Genomic DNA, 27,105 nt, shown 5'->3' with positions numbered 1-27,105 from the left:
CACAGGGTTGCAAAGAGTCGGACACGACAAGTGACTAAATACAGCACTCAGCACAGACTGTCCAATATACTAGCCACCAGCTATCAAACATTGAAAGGTCCTCAGTCCAAACTGAGATGTGCTTAAGTAAGTGCAACGTACACACCAGATCTGGAAGACTTAGTGTGAGAAGGAGAATGTAAAATCTAGTAATTCCCAACTTCACCCTGGGCCAAGAAACATTTTATAGGGTCACCTCAGTATCCTGCTGCGATTCACCAAAGCGGAGGTAGACTCCCTAGGACATGGACCACCTGGCCTTGACTCTAGCTCATGGGGCTCAGTAAGAACTGGACTAGGTCTGCAGTGAGGGATAAACTGTTATCCTCTGCCTTGTGGAATTCTAGGCCTCATTGTAAGCAGCTAAGAAATAAAAATGCCAAAACAAAAAGACGACCAGTAAATCAGAACTGTTTCTGGATGGATTTATTAGACCAGGCACTTCACATCAGTTCTGATATTTAAGAATCCGCAGCCACAGAGGCAGGTGAGGTTCTGCCAGGTAGTTCTTTCAAGCTGCCTTTCCAGCTCTGAGCACCAGCCTGGGAGACAGGTCTCACCATGCCCTAGATGGATCCCCTGGTGCTGTACCACAGAACGTGATCCTTCTCACTCCCACAACACACTGACACAGAAAATCAGATTTTAAAAAGCTCACAGATTTCCCTTCCCATTAACTATCCACAGTCGTACTGCTCTTTCACCAACTCAGTGGCTCTTTCATGCCACTATCAACTACATTCCTCTATTTTATCTTGTCACAACAGTTCAATATCCCTCCTTCTGTGATGTTCTCTTACTCCAGCTCCATCCAGCCCTCTATCTATTCCCTAGCAAAAGTGGACTTGAGGGACTTCCCTGGTGGTCCAATAGTTACTTAAGAACCCACCTTTCAATGCAGCAGTTGTGGGTTCAATCCCTGGTCAGGGAACTAAGATCCTACACGTCGGGGGGCATCTAAGCACACACACCACAACTAGGGAAGGCCACATGCTGCGACTACTGAAGCCTGCACGCCACAGGGAAGAATGGGCACAGACCCCTCCAAAAGAAGAAACAGCAAAGGGACTTGAGCCGAACTGCCCCTTGCTTCCCCTCAGACACACCGTAACTGCTTTAATCCACAGCATCTTGACTCGTGTCTCCCGTCCCACTGTCTTCCCCTTCTCTTCTCCTAGTTACAGACTCTGCCCCTCTCTCAGGTCACTAGCACTTTGGCATATGCTTCAACAGAGTGGCTGCGGCCTCCTCCCCGCAACACTGTCTCCCACCTTTCGGTATCAGAAACACTTTCTGATGCCACTCAACTTACTTGCTGTGAAACAGTATCCTGAGTTCCTGCCAGGCATCACATATTCAAATGGCAACTACATAGTATAATTCAACAAAACGGTCATCTGCTGGACAGAGTCCCAGTTCCCCAACAGATTTAAGAAGGCTCTTCACACTGTAGGTGCTAAAGAAACTTTCAGAAACAGTGAATTGATATTTTGCATAATTAACATTGACATGTTACTATTTACAAGCATTCTGCAGAAAAAGAATATCACAATAACCAAAAAACAAGATCCACGAAGCTTGCTATTTCTCCATGCAAGAGTCTTCTGCATCCATACAAATACTTCCTACTTCATGCAAGCTTAACGGCAAAGACATTTTCACCTTAGAAATAAACATGGTCCTAGTTCTTCACTACGGCCAATCCATTTATTTCTTCACCATATCCTGGTCTCCTCACTACATCCAAGATCCTGGCAATGCAAAGTCATTTTGCAGATGACTAATTAATCTCCAGAAGAAACAGTCGGCTTTGCCACTCATAATATTTGTTAAAACATTAGCTTAATATAGTGCATTTGATTAATGAAAAGATGTCAGGGTGCGGCTACCCTTGAAAGTGGAAAGAGAAAGTCTTGGCAGGGCTACTGCAGGTTACAAACACTGGTGACACCCAGGAAATCAATCAACAAGCCCCTAACACACACACACATACACACACTCTCTCTCTCTCAGCCTGCCCCTCATTAAAAGCTGAGACACACACACACAAAACTATGTAACACCGACTCCACTTCTGCAGGACCTTCCAGCTCTCTTCCTTTCTCGGCCCAAGAAGACAAGACCAGGTCACCCAGCTAATGATGAAGGGAGGCAGGGGCCCAGGTCCAGGTCCTCAGACTCAAGGGCCCTTTCAACTTCACCACAGTGGATCTTCATTCCAAGAGGTTAAAAGAGAAGAGAAAGATAAAAGCATGCCTGAGGTTGGCTAAATACCTGAGAGGTGACATACTGACTAGTTTGAGAAGGGCAGTCACTCACTCTGGAAGGCTCAAGCCAGAACAACAGGGGAAAGTCGGAGGAGATGAGATGCAGGTGAGTGTTCCGCGGGTGTGAAGATATAAGGCCAGGTTTAAAACCAGCCACGTCTAATGTGGTGGCATGTGGGGGCCTGAGAGGTAAGTTTCTGGATGGTGCATATTTAAGTGTGGCTGTGGAAAGGGATCTGACCCCAATACTCACAGTATCCATTCCCAGTATTTGCTCTGGAGGCTGAATTTTCTTACTGAAACAATAGCTCTGCCTTGGTGTACCTACTGTTAGGACAGTAACTGTCCATACCATCGGGGACAATTCCACCCCTACTGACCACTCAGCACAATGAAAAATTCCTAAGCCCATTATAAGCAGAATCACCACTTCTTTTCTGGCAGATCTCTCTATGGAACATGAAAATGCCATCAATCGTTCCAACACTGCAACCTCACCCAGATCTCCAACTGGTTTCAACTTGCAGGAGAGAAAAAAACAAAAATCAGCAAATTCAATCTGTTGATGAGTACCTCCACATAACAGAGAAGGGCTGGGTGACTAGACAAGATTGTTAAAATTACCTTTATCAGGTAAAGTTTTTTAAGAAAATAACCAGAGGGGTACAAGGAGACTGACTGAAAGAGCCACACCCATTTCAAACTGGCTTGAAATAACTCACCACTGGGGAGGGAACTCAGACACTCCACCCTAATGAAGGGAACAGACAGTTTCCTCTGCCTTGAAAATATTAATAAAGGAGGCTGTTAATTGCCTGACTACCAAAGATTTTAGAGTGCAAAGCTAGACATTAAAGCTGTGCAGCTGCTGGAAAACAGGCACCTTACATCGAACATAAAGACTATCTTAAGGATAAATTAAGGGTTTATCTTTAAAAAGAAGATTATACTGTACTTCAGTGCTTCACTTTCACAACATAGTTATAAGCCGTACAAGTAAAACAGCCTTAAACTCTCCCCTAACCCCCACCCAGTAAAAAGTAAAACAAAGCTTGCAAAAAGGTGGGAAACAAGCAATAAGTAAACCAGAAGTTAGCACTTCAAATAATAAAAACAAGTTCTACTGATATGAATTATGAAGAACCAGATCCAGAAAGCCCAAATAGCAATTTGTACAAACAAACAAAAACACACTGCAACAGGCTCATCTGCACAGCAGAACCTGAGCATAACCAGCAGTTTCGTGCCACACCCACTTTTAAAACGTGGAGTGTTGATGTGTTACCGCAAAACACATCCCTAGCAACCATGATGAATCAATCAGGAACTGGATGATACAAAGGATTTTTAAAACCAAAAAAAATGGGTGAGGGTGTGGGGGTGGAGGGCTGGGATTCCCCACCAAGCCCTTGTTTGCAGTCCTGTGTCTACAGGACCAGACTGAAATTTTAAATCAAAAGCAAGGGGAAAAAAAAAATGCATGAGTCGGGGGGAAGAGGTGGAGCTCCCATTGTACTCCACTCTCCACCCCTTCCCCAAACCATTTTTATTTAACAGAACCTTTCTGAAGGCACCCAGTTTTCCCCTTGGTTTTTATGGTCTTGATTAATGTCTGAGTCACAAGCGCAAGTCATTCCCGAGAAATCCTGGAATTCTGCCCAGTGGCCTTGCTCAAACAGAGCAGGATGGACACAGCAGAACTTGCTCTGGCCTGTCCCTTTTGCTGCCTGATCTGAATCAATATTTGTTTGCTAACTTCAGACACAATGCAGCCGCGAGCTCTGAGAGCCTCTCAGTCAATCTTCTGATGCAGGGTTAGAGTAGGCGGAAAGAGACACGCAGAAGAATGATGTCACTTGGCTCCAAGCACTCTCAGGGTTGAGAAATCAAGGTCTTCACATCTACAACTCAATTTCAGTGTTTTATGGCCCACGTATTACATTTCCAGTGGGGCCCTGCTGCTTACAGTAAAAAGTCTACACAGCATTCAAGATTTTCCACACTCTGGACTCTACCTACATTTCCGTAAATAAAGCACATGCATACACACACACACACACACACACACACACTCACTCACTCACTCACTCACTCACTCACTCAGCACCAAAGTCGGACTGGACTGGTAATTCTCCAAACACACTCAATGCTATTCCGTGACCTCCATGTCTGGGTTTTTCAAGTCCCCAGTACTGGGAATGCTCAATGTGGATCAGCTGACATCCTCATGCAACTTCAGGGTACAAAAACTGTTAACTTTCTCCTGCACCTCTCCCTGCTCCGGGTTCCTGTCTCTCTTGGCGTGTCTGTGACGTATCAGAGCTGAGAGTATAAAGTCAGTCTTCCACTCTATTCGCCCCCAGGGTTTCCGTCTTACTCACTGCCATTTCCCTACAGGTCTGAGCATGAGTGCTCCGCACACTGGAGGTATTCACTGACATTTTGGTATGTTTTACACACACTGGCTCTTTCCACATTTTGTCCTTTTCCCCTTCTTTTCCAATACACTCTTTCTCAGTTTTCTTTCTCTTCCTCAGACTGAATATCTCATATGCAGTTCTAGTTCCACACATAAAGAGCTGGAGGCGTCAATTCCCAGCCTCTATTCACATCTTTGTAATGTCCAATAGATCCATTCAGGGGACAGACTCTTTCTCGTGATCTGCAGCTCTTCCCGACTCCCACAGCCCCTCATTTATACCTCATTTAGGCCCCCTGGGTCCTAGCTCTGTCCACAGGACAATGTGGAAAAGTAACCTCCATCTGCCATGGCAAGCAAAGTGGGAAAGGAGGCAGGAGGGAGTAAGGGTTTGCAAGTGGCCTTGGGACTCTGATTTCCTCTGAGCTGGGAGCTGGGTGTGGCAGGGAGACAAAGTGCAGGGCGTCCATGTGACAGGCACTCCCTTGACTCAGAACTTTCGCACCAAGCCTGGGAGGATAACTCAGACCACTTGTATGCTACTGACTTCTCTCTGACAAGACTGAACTAAGATGGTTTAAAAACCTTCAGGCTGTACCCTATGAGAAAGCTTTGGAGGTCATCTCAGTGGACCCACTGAGAAGGGCAAGCCTGGGCACCTCCTGACCCCTTCTGCTGACCTGCTCCCCAGCTAAGTAGAAGGGGACCTCATCTGGCAACTGGAGGAGGAAAAAGAGACCTGACAGTGAATGAGTTGGGTAGGGGGGGATCTTTTATTTGGAGACTGCTGTCCTCTGATGTAGCCTACAGTGAGAATAGGGTGTGGCACCAAGGGAGAAAAAAAAAAAAAGGAGGTGGATTCCAGTACGCAAAAAAAAAAAAAAAAAAAAAAGAGTATTCCATTTCTGTTCTTACAGTCAAATCCAGAAGGCAGGTTAAGTCATGATAACCTGCAACAACACTTTGCCTAGGAGGTTAAACAGGAAGCTCAGGTCTGTGGAACAGCTGGATTAAAGGGGAAATGAGCCCCAATCAAGTTCGGAAGCTAATATTAATTTGGGAAAACGTAAAGTTCACAATCAATTACTGCCTATACAATTCACTCATTTTTGTTTTTCTCCTCACTAGATTTAAAACCTAAAGAGCAGAGTGGTGCTTTTTTTTTTCCGGGGGTGGGGGGCGGTTCTGTTTTGTTCACTGCTGTATCCCTAAGTGCTTATACTAGCAAGTAGAATACGAAGTGAAAATGAAGTGTTAGTTGCTCAGTCATGTCCTACTCTTTGCGACCCCATTTACTGTTGCCCACCAGGCTCCTCTGTCCATGGGATTCTTCAGGCAAGAACAGTGGAGTGGGTTGCCATTTCCTTCTCCAGGGGATCTTCCTGACCCAGGGATTGAACCCAGTTCTCCTGCATTGTAGGCAGAGTCTTTACCATCTGAGCCACCAGGGAACATAGTAGATGGAACATCTGAGCAGAACATAGTAGATGCTTAATAAATACTGTCGAATAAAGAGATGTTTAAGGCAGCCCAGGAGAGCCTGGGATGTTCATCTGGCACACCCACCCTCAGTTTGTAAGAAATGCCTCAGCAGGCCCACAGCCCCACACAAAGGAAGGACAAAGGCCAGATTCTAGGCCCATCAGTGCAGGAAGAGCCTACAAACCCCAAAATCAATAACAATGTAGGAGGATATCTACCTTGCCAGGAAAAATACTTAAATTAGAAATCAGTCAGGAAACTAATGGCCACGACTGTAGACATACCAATCGATGCAGTATTTTTAATAGCTCAAAGACAGAGGATGTTAAATACTGACACCCCAGTCCCAAACCAAGTTCATGATCAAAGCCAGTGAGTCAGCAGTATTTCCTGGGCATTTACAACAGGCAAGCCATTTGGCACTACAGGAAATCACAAAATCCAGGCAGTCCTCCAATCATAAAACTCCAACTAAAAAAATTTAATTTGATGGTCACATCCTTCCATGGCAGATGCAATTTATTTCTGGGGAAAGCCTTGACTTAAGCTCTGAGATAACAGATGGAGTTAGAAGGGAGGAGAGTTCCACAGGCAGCAGTCTCAACACCCCTGACCAGTAAGGACACTGAACCTAGCCTCATGTGAGATCTTCCTTCACACTGCCTGGGTACTATGTGGTCCTCTGATTCCAGGGCCTCAAATATTATAAATTAAAATGCTTAGGTTCAAAAAGGTGCCTTGCTATTTTTTAAATAACACAATTCCCCTGAGTTGCTAAGGATTTTAGGACCACCAACCTTCCGAATACTGAATATTAACAAATACGGATTCAATCTGCTACTCTCCAGCTGGGTATAGTAAGTACAGCGAAGGAGGAGGAATGGGAGGAATGCATCAGAACTGGATAAGCAGGGTGGAGCTTTTGCAATATGTCAGGGAGGAGGATCTCCAAGGAGGCAAGAGGAATACAGAGAAAAGTAGAGATGGTGATAAGGACATAATTACAATTACAATAATGTGATCAAGGCCAGCATTAAAACTAAGACGACTTCCAGTAAAATATTTCAGTGATTTTTTTTCTTCTTACCTACACATCTTGCCTCCCACTTCCCACCACTCCGAACCCCCAAGCTGGGCCTATACAATCAGTACTTTCTATGGAAGTGCCTTCTACAACATTGCTTCAGTGCGACAGTGCCTTCTACATTCCAAATGACCAAGGTCCAGACAGGCACAATATGGTACATTTTCGATAGAACCTATCAAAAGTCAGTATGAGCTCAAGGGTCCAGAACCCTGGACTCCATGACCTTATGGTTCTGGATAAAGACCCAGTAAGTCCCTATGAGGGTACTGCTCTTTTATACACAAATTGAGAATACCTTCCAATAGCTTTAAAATGGCAAACCTTAATACAAAAAGAATGATACTGCTTTGGTATGACACAATGCTTTCAGGGTGCTCTACAAATTTATTTTTGAATGAACATGTTTTGGAACCTTTGATAATAACCCTCAGGGGCAATTCTTAAACCACTTTCATCCATAAGGAAACAGATGCCCACTTCCCACCGTCTTAACCGCGCCTTGATGGAAAACAGCCCTCCACGCCAGACGCTAGGGCCGATCTCACAGAGCTACAGGGAGAGGCCTAGGGGCCACGCCCAGTTCTGTACCCTCTGCCTTTGACTCACTGAAGCATCAGCGCCAGTCAGTCAGTGACAACTCTACCCACAGAACCACGGGGGACACTTCCTTCCTGAAGCAAAAGTGGTCAGGCAAATTGGAAACTCTTCAGATACACGGAAATCAGAAATGCTCTCCTACAGGATAATCTAGACAAAGGAGAAGGAGCTGAGGTTCTTTCATTCTGTTCTGTTCTATAGGGGCAGGAGGTCGCTGCTAAAAACCCCTACCCCTTATCATCCGTCCAGTTGCTTCCCTCTTGCTGGTTGGCACAAGTTCCACAAATGCACATTTGTTTCAAGTCAAGTTAACTTGCAACAGTTGGGGATCCCTTTCTAGATGGCCGTAAGGCTCGTGTTCAATGTAGAGGGTGCCGCACCCTCCGCTCTCCTCCCGACCCGGGGCTCCTAGGGTGACCACACCCAGCCCCCCGCATAGCCTGGCGCGTCTGGAATGTGGGGCCTCCCTCTGGCCCCCTCCCCGGCGCCACCTCGTCTGGCTTCCTACGTGCACTCGGGAGGGATGCCCAACCCCTCCTTCTGCCTTGCACCCCCCATGCCGCAGCACACCCGGCGCCCCTCACTCCTGTCCAAACCTCCTCGCCACTAGGCAACCTCCCCGCCGAGCCCCTAGTGCAGACGATCCCTCCGGCCTTCTCCCGGGTCCCGTCGCCAGAGCTTCTCTTTGGAAGGCTGACTCCTTCTCTGCCTCTCTCCACCGCGCCCCCCTACCCCGCCCCCGCTAGCTCGGCGGCCTCGGGCTGTAGCGGATGGGCGGGCGGGCGTCCCGCTTACCTGGGCTGGGCGCAGTGCGCTTTGAGCGTCCCCAGAATCTGAACAGAGCCGGCTGGCCTGGGTGGGGCTTTTATAGTCACCACATCCTCGCGGTGCACTAGAGGCCCGCCCCGCCCCGCCTTCCCTTGCCCCTTCCCCTGCTAGCGCCCGGACTTGGGGGTGACTCACCCTTCCCGCCCCGCGCGCCCGCCAGGGCCGCCTCGCCCTGGAACATTCCCTGGGCCGCGCCAGTGGGAGTGGCCCCGCGCCCACTGCCGTACCCTCCGGTAAAGCGCTGCTGAGACTTCCCCGAGGCCTATTAGCGGCCTCTTTTTCCTCCCTTTCTCTGCTTCTCCAGCGCCACGTCGAGTTCTCAGGCCTGCCTCAGGTTCATATCAGTACAGTTGCAAGACTTTAGTCGACTATGAGGTTGGTTAAGTCATTTTTTTTTTAAGGCTTTCGATGCAATGGAAGGAAGAATAGTTCCAAGAAACATAAATCATGATTCCCCTGAGCTGGGCCGTTGGCATCCAGCCCCCGGTTACCGTCTGCAAACATATTAGCTTAACCTCTGACCGGCCATTCCCGGGAGGAGCGCTGGGAGGGGGGAGTTCCGCAGTGTCCTGGCTGGCAGAGGATTCCTCCGCCTTGGGGCGCGTTGGTACACAGGAAGCCACTGTTGCTGTGGGTAGGCGTTGGGAGGCCGAAGCCAGGAGCAAGATCCCACCCTCCAGCCCTGGGAGGCGCCCTTTTCCCAAACCTCCCGAGACGCCGGGCCTCCCGCGTGTCGGGCAGCTGTGCATGTCCTCCTGGCAGGCAGTCCCAGGCTGGGTGGGACCAGTGGCTTTGAACCTTGAGTTCCAACAAAGAAGTTCCTCCCTTCCGTCTTTCCTAACTGGCTTTTTTTTTTTTTTCTTTCCCTCTCAACCTCAGCTCGCTGGCTTGGTTTTGCTATTTCTCGCTTGTTTGTTTGTTTGTTTGTTTTCATTCTCTGCTTCTATGAACCACCGTGGCAGTAAGCACGCAAATGTGATTTTGTGTGTGATTGTGAAAATACTGTACTCACACCTCAAAGTAGACGGAAAGTTTTGCTAAGAATCCCAAAAATCTCGCTCTGCACCTCTGAATTCTTTCCTTTCACACACGTCACGTAGCTCTTTCACCTGATGCTTCTAGAGAGTTTTAATCTCCTGTCTCGCTTAACGTCTGTTTTTACTTTCTAGTTGAGCGTCATTTCATTCCTGGGAATTAAGAAATGGCGAGGCCAAGAAATCATTGCCAAGCTCACAGTCAAGTCCAGACCACAAATGGGGTCTCTAACCACTCAGCCCAGAGCTCACTGTTACCCGTTTCTTCCACTCATAATGAAACATGATAGACACCGTCAGAAGGACAAATAGAAAATAAAGCAATTCTGTTGATACAATCTCTGATTTACATTTGTGTTCAGTTGCTAAGTCGTGTCTGCCTCTTTACCACCCCACCAACTGTAGTCCACCAGGCTCCTCTGTTAATGGGATTTTTAAGCAAGAATACTGGAGTGGGTTGCCATTTTCTTCTTCAGGGGTTCTTCCCCACCCAAAGATCAAACCTGCCTCTCCTTAATTGGCAGGCGGATTCTTTACCACTGAGCCATCAGGGAAGCCCATTTACCTTTCAGTTCAGCTCAGTTCAGTCCCTCAGTCGTGTCCAACTCTTTGCTACCCCATGAATCGAAGCATGCCAGGCCTCCCTGTCCACCACCAACTCCCGGAGTTTACCCAAACTCATGTCCATCGAGTCGGTGATGCTTTCCAGCCATCTCATCTTCTGTCGTCCCCTTCTCCTCCTGCCCCCAATCCTTCCCAGCATCAGAGTCTTTTCAAATGAGTCAACTCTTTGCATGAGGTGGCCAAAGTATTGGGAGTTTCAGTTTCAGCATCAGTCCTTCCAATGAACACCCAGGACTGGTCTACTTTAGGATGGATTGGTTGGATCTCCTTGCAGTCCAAGGGACTCTCAAGAGTCTTCTCCAATACAGTTCAAAAGCATCAATTCTTCGGCGCTCAGCTTTCTTCACAGTCCAACTCTCACATCCATACATGACCACTGGAAAAACCATAGCCTTGACTAGATGAACCTTTGTTGGCAAAGTAATGTCTCTGCTTTTAAATATGCTATCTAGGTTGGTATAACTTTCCCTCCAAGGAGTAAGTGTCTTTTAATTTCATGGCTGCAATCACCATCTGCAGTGATTATGGAGCTCCCAAAAATAAAGTCTGACACTGTTTTCACTGTTTCTGCATCTATTTCCCATGAAGTGATGGGACCAGATTCCATGATCTTAGTTTTCTGAGTGTTGAGCTTTAAGCCAACTTTTTCACTCTCCTCTTATAGCTCCTCAATTCAGGCTGAAAGCTTTACAACCAGAAATTGTGTTTTTCTGCCTAATCCCTGAATATTTTGGAACAGAAGGAGAACACAGACTGACAATAATGGTGGGCTGGATCCTGTCTCCCTTCTGTTCTCCCGGCTGGTTGCACAGCCTCTGATTCCCAGTTGTGTTGTGATAGGCACTCTACAGAAGATAAGATTTAATTCAAATCATGTGGAATACCTAGGAGCCAAGTATCCACAAGAATGCTTTTGCTTATCTAGGGCATCTAGCAAATCCAAACATACAGATCTGTTAAATAGCCAGAGTCAGCTTCATACTACAGAACTTCACACTGGTGTTTTCATAAGAGGAAGCTGTTGCAGGTCATGGATTGTTCTTTCTGAGGAATGTGGGGCCAGTTCTGCCAATTGAAATGAGCCTTTGAAACTCTGTGCAAAGATCCTTTTTTCTTTCTTTTCCCCCCATGGTTGGAAGAATGTTCACAACAACAAATCTCAGATTATGTCTCTGCTGCTGTGCATTCTGTCCTCCAAAGCCTTGACTTTATTTTGTTCATGCTTCATCTGCTGTACCTCAGCACTACTAATTGTGCCTAGCTAACTCCAGTACTCTTGCCTGGAAAATCCCATGGACGGAGAAGCCTGGTAGGCTGCAGTCCATGGGGTCACTGAGTCGGACATGACTGAGTGACTTCACTTTCACTTTTCACTTTCATGCATTGGAGAAGAAAATGGCAACCCACTCCAGTGTTCTTGCCTGGAGAATTGTGGGCTACCGTCTATGGGATCACACTGAGTTGAACACGAATGATGTGACTTAGCAGCAGCAGCAGCAGCAGTGACAGGCCGGAGAAGGCAGTGGCAACCCACTCCAGCACTCTTGCCTGGAAAATCCCATAGGTGGAGGAGCCTGGTAGGCTGCAGTCCATAGGGTCGCTAAGAGTCAGACACGACTAAGCGGCTTCACTTTCACTTTTCACTTTCCTGCATTGGAGAAAGAAATGGCAACCCACTCCAGTGTTCTTGCCTGGAGAATCCCAAGGATGGCGTAGCCTGGTGGGCTGCAGGCTATGGGGTCACACAGAGTCAGACACGACTGAAGCAACTTAGCAACTGCAGCAGCTGCAGCAGCAGCAGTGGTAGGCACTCACTAAAACTTAGCAAACAATAGAATTATTCACCCAATAATAGAATGTTAGAGCAGAGAGGGGCCTTAACAGGCTACTTATCCAGTCCTTGATTTTTATAGATGTAGAAACTGGAGCCCAAATAAAGTCTCCTGCCCAGTCCAGAGATGGAAAAACGCACTCAAGTTACTTATTGCAGTTTAACAAATTACATACCACCAAAACTTAGTGGTTCAAACATAAATAAAACCGTTTACTCATGATTTTGCAATGTGGACAGGACTCAGGGGACAGCTAGTCTCTTCTCAGTAATGTTGGGCGGGGCTGCTCAACTGGGGTTGCAGGATGGAAAGGCATTTCACTCATTTGTCTGATGCCTCCACTGGGGTTGCTGGACTGCCTGGGAGCAGGCTGGATCTCTTTGTCCTTTGGACTGTCATCTGCCAGGTCCTCCTCTACACCAGGATAGTAAGGGCAGCTGGCTCTCAACAAGCAAAAGCTGGAGCTGCCAGGCCTCTTAGCTTGTGGGCTACCCTAAAACAGGCTGGATTGGTTTTGTGGGCTGTAGTTTGCTGATCTTCACTTTAATCTGTCATCTGATCGGTCTTTGGCTTTGCCTTCTGGCCTCTTGATTCCACTCTCTGAGATGTCTTTCCTTTCCCTTAAGAATGGTCCATATTTGTTCCAGAGTAGTTCTCTCAATCTGCGTCGTTAGCAGAGACTCGAAGGCCCAGAAACTTCCTTTTTGAACTGTTTCTGTGTCCAACCTGGCAGTCCTTTCATTAACATAATTATCTTTAAAATTCTGTGGGCTTTCTATACATCTTATTGAGGCTCCTTCCATGCTCCAAAATTTATATCCGATGGAATTCTCAAAACTTTTGAGGAATTTCTGTAAATTTTAATGAGGCTTAACATCCAAATGTTCCAAAATTCACATTGATTATTCATATTGATTATCCTTTCTAAAAAAGATCTCTCTGAGTTTGTCAAGCTGGAACAATGCACTTAAGATTCTCAGAAGCCCTGAGATGGCCTTCAAAGTACCACATTAAATCTTTCTGGAATCTTAAAAATAAATAAAAGGGACTTTTCTGGTGGTGCAGTGGATGCGAATCTGCCTGCCAATGCAGGGAATCTGGGTTCCATCCCTGGTCTGGGAAGGTCCTTCATGCCTGGGGCAGCTAAGCCTGTGCACCATAACTCCTTAGCTTGCACTCTAGAGCCTCGGAGCCGCAACTACTGAGCCTGCAAACCACAAGTACTGAAGCCTGTGCTGTGCAACAGGAAAAGCCACTGCAAGGAAGCCCCCACTTGTCACAACTAGGGAAAGACTGTGCAAAGCAACAAAGATCCAGTGAAGTAAAAAATAAATAAATTTTTTTGAAAAAAATTAAAAAGAAAAAAAAAGATTTTGCAACCACACATGATTTGATCTTTATCCTGGGGCCATTTCTTATTTTCCAAATCTTTCTTCGGCTAGAATTCTGCTTAAAAACCAAACGTATGTTTACTTAGTACTTTTTTTCTTTTTCGCTTTATCATACACAGCTAAAAGAAGACCACTGGCATTTTCAGCATTCTGCCTGGAAATCTCCTTGGCTAGATTCATAAGTTCATTAGGCACATTTTCTATCACTTGTGTTACCACAGGCAACAGTAACATTAAACATTCTGCCAACACATAACCTGGGCTGCCTTTTTTCCAATCTTCCATGGCAACTTCCTTACCACTTTTCCAAGCTCCAGTAACAGTCTTCTCTCTAGTTACTGTCTGGAAGCAAAGTCCATGCCACACATTTTAGGTTTTCCTACAGCAACACTTCATGTCCACATTCTAATTTCTGTTTCAGTCTCCTGTTACTAGGAAATAAGCCCACTTCCAAATATCAGAAACTTAGAACAGCAACAAATGTATTTGTTCCGATTCTATGAAGGGCAGAGTTCATGGAATCAGCTCATCTCTGGTCTATTTAGTGTTGTTTGCTGCTGCTAAGTCACTTCAGTCCTGTGTGACTCTGTGCAACCCCACAGACAGCAGCCCACCAGGCCCCCCACCGTCCCTGGGATTCTCCAGGCAAGAACACTGGAGTGGGTTGCCATTTCCTTCTCCAATGCATGAAAGTGAAAAGTGAAAGGGAAGTCGCTCAGTCGTGTCTGACCTTTAGCATGGACTGCAGCCTATCAGGCTTCTCCATCTATGGGATTTTCCAGGCAAGAATACTGGAGTTGTTTAGGGAGACTCAAATGAAGCTGGAAGATCCATAAGGGCCTCCCTCCAGCAGAGTAGTTATTGACCTTCAAAGGAGTGAAAGTGGAAGCTACCAGGCCCAGAAGTGAAACAGGGGCACTTCCCTGCATCCCATTGATCAAGGGAAGTGATATAACCCAGATTCAAGGTAAGGGGAAATAATTTCCACCTATTCATAAAGGGAGTGATATATGTTTCAGTTCAGTTCAGTTGTTCAGTCGTGTCCGACTCTTTGCGACCCCATGAATCGCAGCACGCCAGGCCTCCCTGTCCATCACCAACTCCCGGAGTTCACTCAGACTCGCGTCCATCGAGTCTGTGATGCCATCCAGCCATCTCATCCTCTGTCGCCCTCTTCTCCTGCCCCCAATCCCTCCCAGCATCACAGTCTTTTCCAATGAGTCAACTCTTCGCATGAGGTGGCCAAAGTACTGGAGCTTCAGCTTTAGCATCATTCCTTCCAAAGAAATCCCAGGGCTTATCTCCTTCAGAATGGACTGGTTGGATCTCCTTGCAGTCCAAGGGACTCTCAAGAGTCTTCTCCAACACCACAGTTCAAAAGCATCAATTCTTTGGCGCTCAGCTTTCTTCACAGTCCAACTCTCACATCCATACATGACTACTGGAAAAACCATAGCCTTGACTAGACGGACCTTAGTCGGCAAAGTAATGTCTCTGCTTTTGAATATGCTATCTAGGTTGGTCATAACTTTTCTGCCAAGGAGTAAGCGTCTTTTAATTTCATGGCTGCAATCACCATCTGCAGTGATTCTGGAGCCCAAAAAAATGAAGTCTGAAACTGTTTCCACTGTTTCCCATCTATTTCACATGGAGTGATGGGACTGGATGCCATGATCTTCGTTTTCTGAACATTGAGCTTTAAGCCAACTTTTTCACTCTCCTCTTTCACTTTCATCAAGAGGCCCTTTAGTTCCTCTTCATTTTCTGCCATAAGGGTGGTGTCATCTGCATATCTGAGGTGATTGATATTTCTCCCAGCAATCTTGATTCCAGCTTGTGCTTCTTCCAGTCCAGCGTTTCTCATGATGTACTCTCCGTATAAGTTAAATAAGCAGGGTGACAATATACAGTCTTGACGTACTCCTTTTCCTATTTGGAACCACTCTGTTGTTCAATGTCCAGTTCTAACTGTTGCTTCCTGACCTGCATACAGATTTCTCAAGAGGCAGGTCAGGGGGTCTGGTATGCCCATCTCTTTCAGAATTTTCCACAGTTTATTGTGATCCACACAGTCAAAGGCTTTGGCATAGTCAATAAAGCAGAAATAGATGTTTTTTTGGAACTCTTGCTTTTTCCATGATCTAGCAGATGTTGGCAATTTGATCTCTGGTTCCTCTGCCTTTTCTAAAACCAGCGTGAACATCAGGAAGTTCACGGTTCATGTATTGCTGAAGCCTGTCTTGGAGAATTTTGAGCATTACTTTACTAGTGTGTGAGATGAGTGCAATTGTGCGGTAGTTTGAGCATTCTTTGGCATTGCCTTTCTTTGGGATTGGAATGAAAACTGACCTTTTCCAGTGCTGTGGCCACTGCTGAGTTTTCCAAATTTGCTGGCCTATTGAGTGCAGCACTTTCACAGCATCATCTTTCAGGATTTGAAACAGCTCTACTGGATGAGTGAAAGAAATTGTTGGCAACCACTTTTGCACACAATCCACCACAATCCTTAAATTAGTAAGTGGCAGAACTAAATCCACTGCTTTTTCCATCACACCGTCTCTCTCACACACCACCACTGCTTCAGTAAGAAGCAGGCTGTCTCTCAGTCCTGTACATTATATGGTTTAGAGTTTCACTAACCATAAAGCTGTTCTTACCTTGAAACTTGTTATACACAATCAGTATATAATAATGTATTATATTTGAAGACATGGCCAGAAGAGGAAAAATACCTATTTGGAAAACCTGATATCCAGAATATCAGAATATTCAGATATATCAGATATCAGAGTTCTAGAAAGAAAAATAGGGAAAATGAAGGGGAGAACATCACCAAAAAATAACTGAGGACAATTTTCTAGAACTGAAGGCTATGAGGCTTTAGATTGGAAAAACCACAAGTAATGGAAAAACAAACCCAAGATACATTATTGTGAAATTTCAGAACACTGAGCGGGGCCAGGGGAAAGATCCTGAAAGATTTCAGAGAGATTTAAGAAACAACTCATTTATGAAGGGTAAGAAAGAAGATTGGCATGATACTCAAGACTCAGATCTTAGTTTCCAAATACTATTCCCAGTAAATAAACCAGTTCTTAAAGCAATGGCTGGATCCAGAGGTAGAACACAGAAAATCTGTGGTGAGCTTTGTGCTAAATGACTGATGGTAAAAAAATCAAAGACACAAGAGACAATTTAAAGGAGTTCTCACTGGTTAAAACTGAGGGTAATTTGAGGATCATACTGAATAGTGATAGGAACTGATGATACACATTGAATAATCTAGTAGTAAAATAGAAAATACAGGAGTGGACAGGAGAAGTTCTTAATTAGATAAGAATGCTAACTGATAAATGTATCAGGAAAGATAAATACAAAAAAAATCATTATTATGCAACTAGAATTCCATACCCAGGCACACTATAAATCAAGAATGGACTTCCCTGCTGGCACAGTGGATAAGAATCCACCTGCCAGTGTAGGCAACATAAGTTAGATTCCTGGTGTAGGAAGATTACAAATGTGATGGAACAACTAAGCCCATGTACCACAGCTACTGAAGCCCATGTGCCTGGAGTCCATGCTTCACAACAAGAGAAGCTACTGCAATGAGAAGACTGAGCACCGCAACAAAGAGTAGCTCCAGCTCACCACAACTAAGAAAGCGTGCACACAGCAACAAAGACCTAGCATAACCAAAAATACATAAATTAGTTTTAAAAAGAATGTTTCATCATTAACACTTTTCAAAAATATTGTTTATGCCTCTGTGCCCTGTGTTAATTTCCTAAGACTGCCGTGAACAAACTGCAACAACCTGGTGGCTTAAAAGAACAGAAAAGTATTCTCTTACAGTTCTTGAAGCCAGACGTATGAAACTGAGGTACCTGCAGGGCCACACTCCCTCCAGAGGCTCTAGAGCACAACTCTTGTCTCTTGTGGCTCCAGTCATTCCATGTGGCTGCATACTCTAATCTCTTCCTCCAACTTCTCAAGGCCCTCTTCTCTGTTCCCCTGTCTTCTCCTCTTCTGTCTTTCAGAAGAACACTTCTCACTGGATTTAGGATCAATCTAGATTCAGTTCAGTTCAGTCGCTCAGTCATGTCCTACTCTTTGCGACCCTATGGACTGCAGCATGCCAGGCCTCCCCGTCCATCACCAACTCCCAGAGTTTACTCAAACTCATGTCCATTGAGTTGGTGATGTCCTTCAACCATCTCATCCTCTGTCGTCCCCTTCTCTTTCTACCTTCAATCTTTCCCAGCATCAGGGTCTTTTCCAGTGAGTCAGCTCTTTGCATCGGGTGACCAAAGTATTGGAGTTTCAGCTTCAACATCAGTCCTTCCAGTGAACATTCAGGACTGATTTCCTTCAGGATGGACTGGTTGGATCTCCTTGCAGTCCAAGGGACTCTCAAGAGTCTTCTCCAACACCACAGTTCAAAAGCATCAATTCTTCGGTACTCAGCTTTCTTTATAGTCCAACTCTCACATCCATGCATGACCCCTGGAAAAACCATAGCCTTGACTAGACGGACTGTTGTTGGCAAAGTAATGTCTCTGCTTTTTAATATGCTGTCTAGATAACTGAGGATAATCTTTCTTCACATCTGTAACTTATCTTCAGATCTGTAACTTAATTATATCTGCAAAGACTCTTTTTTCCCAACAAGGAAATATTCACAGATTCTAAGACTGAGGATGTAGACATAGCTTTAGGGCACCACCATTCATCCCACTATACACACTAATCTCAGGAGACTTGTGAATGGTGTACTTCACCAAAACAAGAGAATAAAGCAAAATTACGAAGCAGTGGATTCAGAAAACAAGGGATTCAATGCAAAAATAAGTGAGCAGAATTCCCAGAATGATGGGGAGGAGAGAACTTGGAATGAGAGCTGTGCAGCAGGCATTCAGGGCAACCAGTGTAGCTTGGAGAAGGGGACTAATGGCTCTAGCACACGTGCCTCGGAAACAGCAGGAGGAAGCAATTACCACAGGGGTTTTAAGTTACTGGGAAGAAATTAACAGCTCCATTGGACGGCTTTGGAATGACTTTGTGAGCATGATAAGGAAAACTATCAATGAAAAGCTCTGGGAAAACAAAAACTTGTTGCAGCATGCTATAAACTGAATGGTTATATCCCACCCATGATTCATATCTTGAAATCTAACCCTCTACATGAGGGTATTTAGAAATGGGGCTTTTGGGAAGTGACTAGGTCATGAAAGTAGAACACTCATATGAGATTAGTACTTTTATAAAAGAGCCCAGGGAGTTCCCTGTTGGTCCAGTGGTTAGGACTCTGTGTTGTTACTGCTGAGGGCCTGGGTTCAAAATCCCAGCTCAGGAAACTAAAATCCCAAAAGCCACGTGGGTCCTCATCAGATCTTGATCTTGGACTTATCCATCTCCAGAGCTATGAGAAATTTGTGGCAGTTTGCTGTGATAGCCTAAATGGACTAAGACACACATATTATATTCTCCAAAGACGACCCATCCCAGATGCTCCCCCAGAATTCCACTTTTCCCTCAAGAGGAGGAGGATATGCCCAGTTCCCTTGAATCTCATGACCTGTTGTGAATTATCTGACCAACAGAACACAGCATAAGTCATGCTGTGTGCCTTCTGAGGCTAGATCATAATTGCATTTCTGCTTTGTTTACTTGGGACATTTGCCTTGGAATCCAGTCACCATTCTGTGAGGAAGCGCAAGCAGCCTATGGAGAGGTTCCAAAGTCTACGGCTGACAGCCAGTACCAACCTGACATAAAGCCATCTTAAAAGTGGGCCATGCCAGAAGCAGGGCACTCAAAAGCTGGGGCTCCGGAACAACCCAGAGGGATGGGGTGGGGAGGGAAGGAGATGGGGGGACACATGTTCACCCATGGCTGGTTCATGTCAATGTATGGCAAAAACCATCAATTATCCTCCAATTAAATTAAAATTTTTTTTTAAAGCGGACCATGCCAACTCAAGTTGAGTAGAGACAAGTCTCTTCCACCAAGCTCTGTCCAAACTGCAAATGAGTAAGCAAAACAAATGACTGTTTTAAGAAACTAAATTTGGAGGTGGTTAGTTATTAATATACAGCCAAAAAGAGTTGCAGTGAGAAGATAATGAAAACATAACACATTATGTTATGCTCAGGTTATGTTTCTGTAATTGCAATTCTATAAACAACATTAGAGAAAAATAATGTAATCATTTGTGTGTATATCATAGGTAAGGATTAAAATATCTCTTTTCATTAAAACATAATAAATGCTACTTAAAACTGAAAAATTAAGAAACAGTGGAATGTTATTCAGAAATAAATTGGTGAAACTCCACAAGAAATAGCTGCAAGTGCTGAAAATATTTGGCTTCTTGGAGCAGAAACTTTGAGTACTGTGGATGAGGGTGAGTAATTGCTGTGTGTGTGTGTGTGTGTGTGTGTGTGCTGTCACAGAAGATCCAGATTCCTGACTTCATTCTGATTATTTTCTTTAGCAACCCTTTTCTTTAAAGTGGACAGCAATATACTCAGCTAAAAGATTGCAATTTTCAGCTTCAAGAAAATCTCCTTAAAAAGAAAACAGCAGTTGACATGGGGTTTTGGTTTGTTTGGTCTGGTTAGTAACTTTAACCCTGAAATCCCCTTTCCTCCCTACTTCCTTTGCCTAACACTTGCTGTGATGTCTGGAGCTCTTGTAGTTACTGTGGGCGCTGAGAAAAACTGGACGATGAAAACTAGGCACAAAGGATGGAGAACAAAAAACTTGAGCATGAAAACGAAAGCATAGGGCAAAACATCAAGAGGAGACTGTTTTCCTGATGATCGTTAAGCCATGAGTTCAATCCTGGACTGCTCTCCTCCAGATTTCTTTTACATGAAAGAAAAAAATTAATTTGTACCTTAAAGTACTTACATTCAGTCTCTGTTACTAAAAAATAAGCTGAACACTAACTTATATAGAATTATATAGAATTCTTGTGTAAATATGTGCCTTGTACAACTATTCTCTTGTATAACTTAGCTGAAGATAAAAATTAGAAGTGGAGGGAAGATGAAAGGAAGAGGGAGAGAGGGAAGGAAGGAAAGGGGAAGGAAAGAAAGAGGAGAATCAGAGCGAATGAGTCAGTGAACAAGAATGGGGCTTGGAGTGAACCCAGTCCTGGGGTCTTGTTCTGTCTGCTTCTTTGACAACCTCAGTTTTCTCACTTGTGATACTGCAAGACAAATGTAAAGATTAGACAAAGTACTAAAAAGTGCCTAATGTATTGTACTGTTGCAAAAAAAAAAGGGGGGGGGGCGGTATTTCACTGGCTTTTTGAGTTCTTCCAGCATCTAGCCCTGTTGAATTCATGGTAAGTCTTCAAGAAACTCATGTTGAATTAAGGTGCTTTCAGTGTGGACAAACCACAATTTGTTTTGAGATATGTTTCAGGGAAATATATGCCTCTTTTTCCCAGTTGTAACATATACTTTTGGTCTCAGCTCATTCTATACAAGGCATCCAGAAAAGCTTTCTAAGAAATAGTTCTGATTACATGACCCCTCTCTGGAAATCCTTCTTGCTCCCCCACATCTTTCCCTTCACTCCCACTTTGCACCCCTGCCAATCACACTCATGCCTCCACAGGCCTTTCTTCAGACTGTTTCCCTGCCCTTTCCCTCTCTCCTCGAGAGTGAGTTTCTTTTCCCTCACGCCTCAGAGCAAGTATTTTCTCATGAAGGAAAACCTTTCCCAAGCCCTTCAGGTAGATCTGGCTGTAATCTGTTTCTCTTGATATTTCTGCGTCCCTCTCCTCTCTCAGTTATCACTTTGTATTGTTATTCTTTTATTTGTTGGTCTCTGCAACTAGCCGGGAGCTCCTTGAGGACAGGTTTTTGGTTGTGCTGACATTGTCTTTACCCAGTACCTGCTGTTATTGTATTTCTCTCCACAAACACATTACTTTGTCCTATTCAAACTTAAACATATCTGTTAAATATTAATGGGCTGTTAGTATCCAGAGAGGCTGGAAATGGCTGAAATAGGAATTCTTAAATGTTATCAGTGAGAAGGCAATTTAGGATTATCTATCAATATTAAAATTGTTCACACTAGGGAATTCCCTTGTGGCCCAGTGTTTAAGACTCTGTGCTTCCAATGCAGGGGGCATGGGTCTGATTCCTGGTCAGGGAATTAAGATCCAACATGTGCTGTGGCCAAAAATACATAAAAAAAATTTTTTTAATTAATTAATTAATTTATTTTTTATTTTTATTTTTTTTTAATATCTTTAATTCTTACATGCGTTCCCAAACATGAACCCCCCTCCCACCTCCCTCCCCATAACATCTCTCTGGGTCATCCCCATGCACCAGCCCCAACATGTATACTATCATGTAAGAATTGAATCGCCAGTCTATGTCTGACGCAGGATGCAGCATAAAATTTTTAAAATTAAAAAAAAAAAAAAGTCATGGGGGCCCAGTGGTTAAGAATCTGCCTTGCAATGCAGGGGACACAGATTCATTCCCTGATCAGAAACTAAGATCCCACGTGCCACAGAGCTACTGAGCTCACATACCACAACTTAAGAGTCTGCACGCAGCAACGAAAGATCCCACATAAAGCAATGAAGACCCCACATGCCACAACCAAGACCCGACGCAGCCAAATAAACAAATAAAATATTTTTTAAAATGTTCATACCCTTTGACTGAGTGATTTTGCTGCAAGAAAGCTATCCTGAAAAGGGTATGTCATATATGATCACAACATGTGTGTGTAAGGATTTTTATTGTAGCGTTAAAAGACTGATATACCCTAAATGCTTATCAGTGAGGCTAAATTAAAATTATAAAATATCTGTATTATCAACTGAAGCTGGAATAGATCAATATGGACAGTTTTCAAAAATATAGAGTAGGGACTTCCCTGGTGGCCCTACTCTAGGCTAAAGCTAGCCTACTCAGTGGTTAAAGCTCCCTGCTCCCACTGCAGGGGGCCTGGGTTCAATCCCTAGTCAGGGAACTAGATTCTGCTTGCAGAAGCAAAGATCAAAGATCTGCATGCCTCAACTGAGATATGGTGCAGCCAAATAAATAAAATTTTTTTAAAAATTTAAAAAATATAGAGTAAAACAAGAGAAAGCAGAATGTCAGTGTAGTCTGTGTCTTGTTGGCATGCTAAGTTACAATACTAATATATAAAACATTATAAAAACAGATTTGGCTATAAACATTCACCCTATCATGATGATTCTTACATTAAATTGCTGAGATATTGGGATGCTTCCTGAACCATCATAGTAGCATCTTAGTTCTTACCTCAGCACATTTTGCTGCATTTTTATGGTTTGGCAAGTCAGAGGATAAATATTTCAAATTCTCCCAGCCTCTATCATTCCTTCAAGCAGTATTTTCCACAGAATGTTGCACAACATATATACAAGTATTTAGGTGCCAAGTGTCTGAAATGATCTTAATTCTATAATAAAAAATGTATCTTTCAGGCATTAGAGTTTGCTCAAAATAGTATTCTTCATAAAATAAAATGTTTAGTGAGTATAAAAACACATAGATATAGCTACACCTTGAACATTTTCATCTTTATTAAATATCTACTAGATACTTGAGTGTTTTGACTATTTTTAAACTTTAAAGACCTTATGATTTGTGAGTTAAAAAGTAAATTAGATTAATACTAATTTTGAGTATTTATATTAATAGTTATATATGTACATTTATATATTTACATATGTGTGTAAGTGTATATATATATTGGAAGGATATACACCAAGCTGATACTGGCTAGCTCTTGGGAAAGAAGAAAATTGGTGTATATGTGTAAAGGATAATGCTCACCTTTTATTTTATATACTTCTTTATATTACTTGATTTTTGTTAATAATGAATATATGTTACTTCCTTACATAGAAAAAATAAATATAGCTAGTGAAAAGAGGGCTTCCTTCTTTAAAGGAAGATTAGATTATGACAGTCTGTGCCAGGCTTTGGGGAAAACTTCCATCTTCTTGATGGTATTTTTCAAATATATTCAAGAAAATACAATTAAAAAACAACAGAGTAAAAGTTATATCACAGCACCCTCTGTGAAAAACTCAATCTGTGAGAAAACCATCTAGAAAAATTTCATTTGATTTTGATTCTTCTGATCATAATTTATGATAATACAACCTATGCAGGTCCAATGCTTACATAGTTCAAATACTATACAGAAATAAAAAGGTTTGCTAAACAAACTGATATAATAAATATGTTGCGGCATTAAGATTTGTGGAAGGGTAGAGCAGACTTCTTTATTCAGATAGCCTTTGTCTTACTTGTAGTACTTTATCTCAGGGTACCATGACTGCTTATGTATCAAGCAATCAGACTGGGAACTCCCTAGTCATCTTTGCACCTCCAGCACCTGATCCAGTGTGGGCACATGACAGGCTCGCCATCTTACAAGGTCTGACTTTGCCAGACTCTTCTCTATTGCTGAAAGTGAAAGTGAAGTCGCTCAGTTGTGTCTGACTCTTTGCGACCCCATGGACTGTAGTCTATCAGGCTCCTCTGTCCATGGGATTTTCCAGGCAATAGTACCAGAGTGGATTGCCATTTCCTTCTCCAGAGGATCTTCCCGACCCAGGGATCGAACCCAGGTCTCCCACATTGTAGACAGACGCTTTACCGTCTGAGCCACCAGGGAAGTCTCTACTGCTGAGTCCTGTGCTAATCATCATCAACCTCAGGAGGAAGAGGTTCTGGTCCTAGTTCTGATCCTAGTTCTGAGTTTACTTGAACAAATCATCCAGGATCTATGATTCTGTTTCTTACCTAGAAAACAAAATGAGGCACTTTGACTAGAAAATCTTCAAATTCTTTTAACTCTAAAACTCAGTCTTTAATATGCAAATGTAACTGATTTAGGCACATTAAAGTATATAAGCACATGGATGTTACTAAACAGAAATAGGTCTTATCTATTCATTAAAACAGACCCAATAGGATTTCTAAATGGAAATATTTTGGACAACAAAATTACATCTCTTTACAAAGAGATCAATAGATCATTTTTTATCGAATACAATTGGCCACCTTCTTTCTCTGCATTTCATTTTTGTCCAAATTAGGAAAGTGTACCCCTTGTGCAACTGAATATATTCACATAAAGTTGTTTTAATTCAGATCTTTGAGTCATGGGACCCCAGCATGTTTTTCATCCCTAAGTTATTCAAATGTAAAGCTGTGACTGAGAAACATTAATTTAAAGTGAAATAAAGCTGTTGGGATATTATCAAAATAAAATGAACTAACAGGCCAACTGTTGAATCTCTCTCATGTTGCAAAGGACTTTAGATTTTTAATAACCTGAACCTGTGATAACATACTTAGGTAACTAAGTATGGGACATTACACTGGGCATATTCAGATGCTATCAGCACTGATAAGGTTCAGAGTCCTCCCCATTTTGTAAGGGGACACTGGCAAACAGCAAGCAGTAGGAAGCTGATTTTGCAACCCAAGAGGCCAAAGCTGGTGCAGGGATGCTATAGAAGGATGTTGGAAGCTAGGAGAGAACTAAGCTAGGTATCAAGGGACGAGCTAAGGACATTATGATCTTTTAAACATTTCAAAGGACAAAAAGCAAAGATGAAATCAAGGTTATGTAGCTGGAACAACACAGAAGCAAACAGAAAGAGAGAAGGAGCCTGGCAGACGAGCTCCAGGTGAGCTGAAGTGGTGTCTTGCCACACTTGCCTCTGTGGCCCACGGATGTGTGATACCTGGTGGTCAGGCTTGGTTGATGTGAAGAGCAGACATAGACGCTGAATCATCTCTCCCACTGCTTCAACCAACAATGCAAAAAAAGAAGACAAAAAGGAGAGGAGAGGAAGAAGATGACGGTGGAGGAGAGCACCACCGTGTGAGGGAGAATACTGTGACACAGGGGAAAGGGCTGACAGTCGGCACTCCTGACCTTGGCACACCTGCCACCACTCACCAGCTCCACCTGAGTCTCTGCACCTGGGAACTAGGCATTTTAGCCCGGATCTTCAGTGAGGCTCTCGCTAGCTCTTAAATTTGTAAGACCTAGTTAAAAATACTCCAGTACTCTGACCTGGAAAATCCCATGGATGGAGGGGCCTGGTGGGCTGCAGTCCATGGGGTCGCTAGGAGTCGGAGACGACTGAGCGACTTTCCTTTCACTTTTCACTTTCATGCATTGGAGAAGGAAATGGCAACCTACTCCAGTGTTCTTGCCTGGAGAATCCCAGGGATGCGGGAGCCTGGTGGGCTGCTGTCTATGGGGTCGCATAGAGTTGGACACTACTGAAGCGACTTAGCAGCAGCAGCAGCAGTTAAAAAGAGTTTAAAATTCTTTAAGACTCCATTAAAACAATCAGTGAAAGATTCATAATCTGACTTTATTATTCAAGCAGCAGGATTTTAGTTTGACTCCTTAACACTTTGGCAACTGGTTGTCCATGGGCCCTTGAAAAGAATTCCTGATTGCTTTCTAACAGGGTGGATCTCAGGACTGTGTTAGAAGCAAAAGGCAAACAGATGGGTGGGCTGCTCTAAACAGCTCTAGTTGCACTTTTTTTCCTTTTCTTTTTTCAAATGAGAAGTTAGTCTTCCCCAAATCCCAATGCTCCACTCCCTAATTTGGAGATGAACCAGATGATTTCACTGGTCTTTCCCTTCTCTGGTTTCTGTGACTCATCAACTATAGCAACCAGGGTGGGGTTAAAATAAACAATGCTAATGCTCAGGTTATGCTGTAGCTCAAAAGGAAGGAATCTGAGAAAAACTGTTAGGATAGTCAAAGAATGAAAAAAAATAGGACTCATAATACTCCTAACTCATTCATCTTTCCCAGGAGGTCATCCTATATCCAGTGCCCCTATTTTTCTTCTTTAATTAACAGCTACATGAATGTTTTGTTTATTGATGTGTATATTTTTCTATGAAAACTAGTAAAATGGTTAAATGTAGTCCAGAGAGAAGCCTACTTGATTTTGATCACTCACATCCCCGAAAAAGCTCCAGAATCTATCTGACTATAGAAATCAAGGCAAATTCATTTCATTTAACCAACATGAAGTATCCACTATATGCCAGTTACTAACTAGGGCAAGACTGTATATAGCAGATGCATGACAGGAAAAAACACAATAACTCCAATTTCAAGATCTGGTGGAGGTAAATGAATAATTGTAATTTCACAAATGTATCAGAAATGAAATCAAAGTGCTAGGGAAGCCCAGGAGCAGTTAACCTTAGAGAAAGGAAGTGAGATAGTCCCTCTTGACCAATGCATTCAAGGTTACTCATAGCTATTAATACTTGAAGTCATTGTGAAATCATAAAAGAGGAAATGTAAGATATACCAAAGTATTCCATATCCATGTGAAGGATCATAGTAGAGAGACATAGCTGTTAATTCTTAAAAAATTCATTCCATTACAAAAAAAGGTACAGAGGATTAGTCACTGGAGAAGGTGTGTCTACTTATTT

The 27,105-nt window shown here is 43.5% G+C and overlaps 1 protein-coding gene and 1 long non-coding RNA gene across 6 annotated transcripts in view; one reads left to right on the top strand and one right to left on the bottom strand.

Moving 5' to 3' along the window:
• ANXA2 (annexin A2) overlaps nucleotides 1-9,265 on the bottom strand; it is a 44,891-nt gene extending 35,626 nt beyond the window's left edge. The window contains exon 1 of one of the 5 annotated variants that reach the window (XM_015096680.4): nucleotides 8,947-9,265. Coding sequence is in view for 2 of the 5 variants with exons in the window: in XM_042251918.2 (XP_042107852.1) it covers nucleotides 8,855-8,900 (46 nt within the window). In the remaining 3 variants the exon portion in view is untranslated. 5 annotated transcript variants of the gene reach the window in all.
• Nucleotides 8,856-10,091, top strand: LOC121819971 (uncharacterized). The gene is made up of 2 exons (XR_006060381.2): nucleotides 8,856-9,094; nucleotides 9,889-10,091. It is a non-coding gene; the product is annotated as an uncharacterized LOC121819971 (long non-coding RNA).
• The last annotated feature ends 17,014 nt before the right edge of the window (nucleotides 10,092-27,105 follow it).

Source organism: Ovis aries, chromosome 7 (genome assembly GCF_016772045.2).
Source record: "Ovis aries strain OAR_USU_Benz2616 breed Rambouillet chromosome 7, ARS-UI_Ramb_v3.0, whole genome shotgun sequence".
Taxonomy (NCBI): Eukaryota; Metazoa; Chordata; class Mammalia; order Artiodactyla; family Bovidae; genus Ovis; species Ovis aries.
Note: the sequence above shows the minus strand (reverse complement) of the source record. Positions and strands in the feature narration are given on the sequence as shown.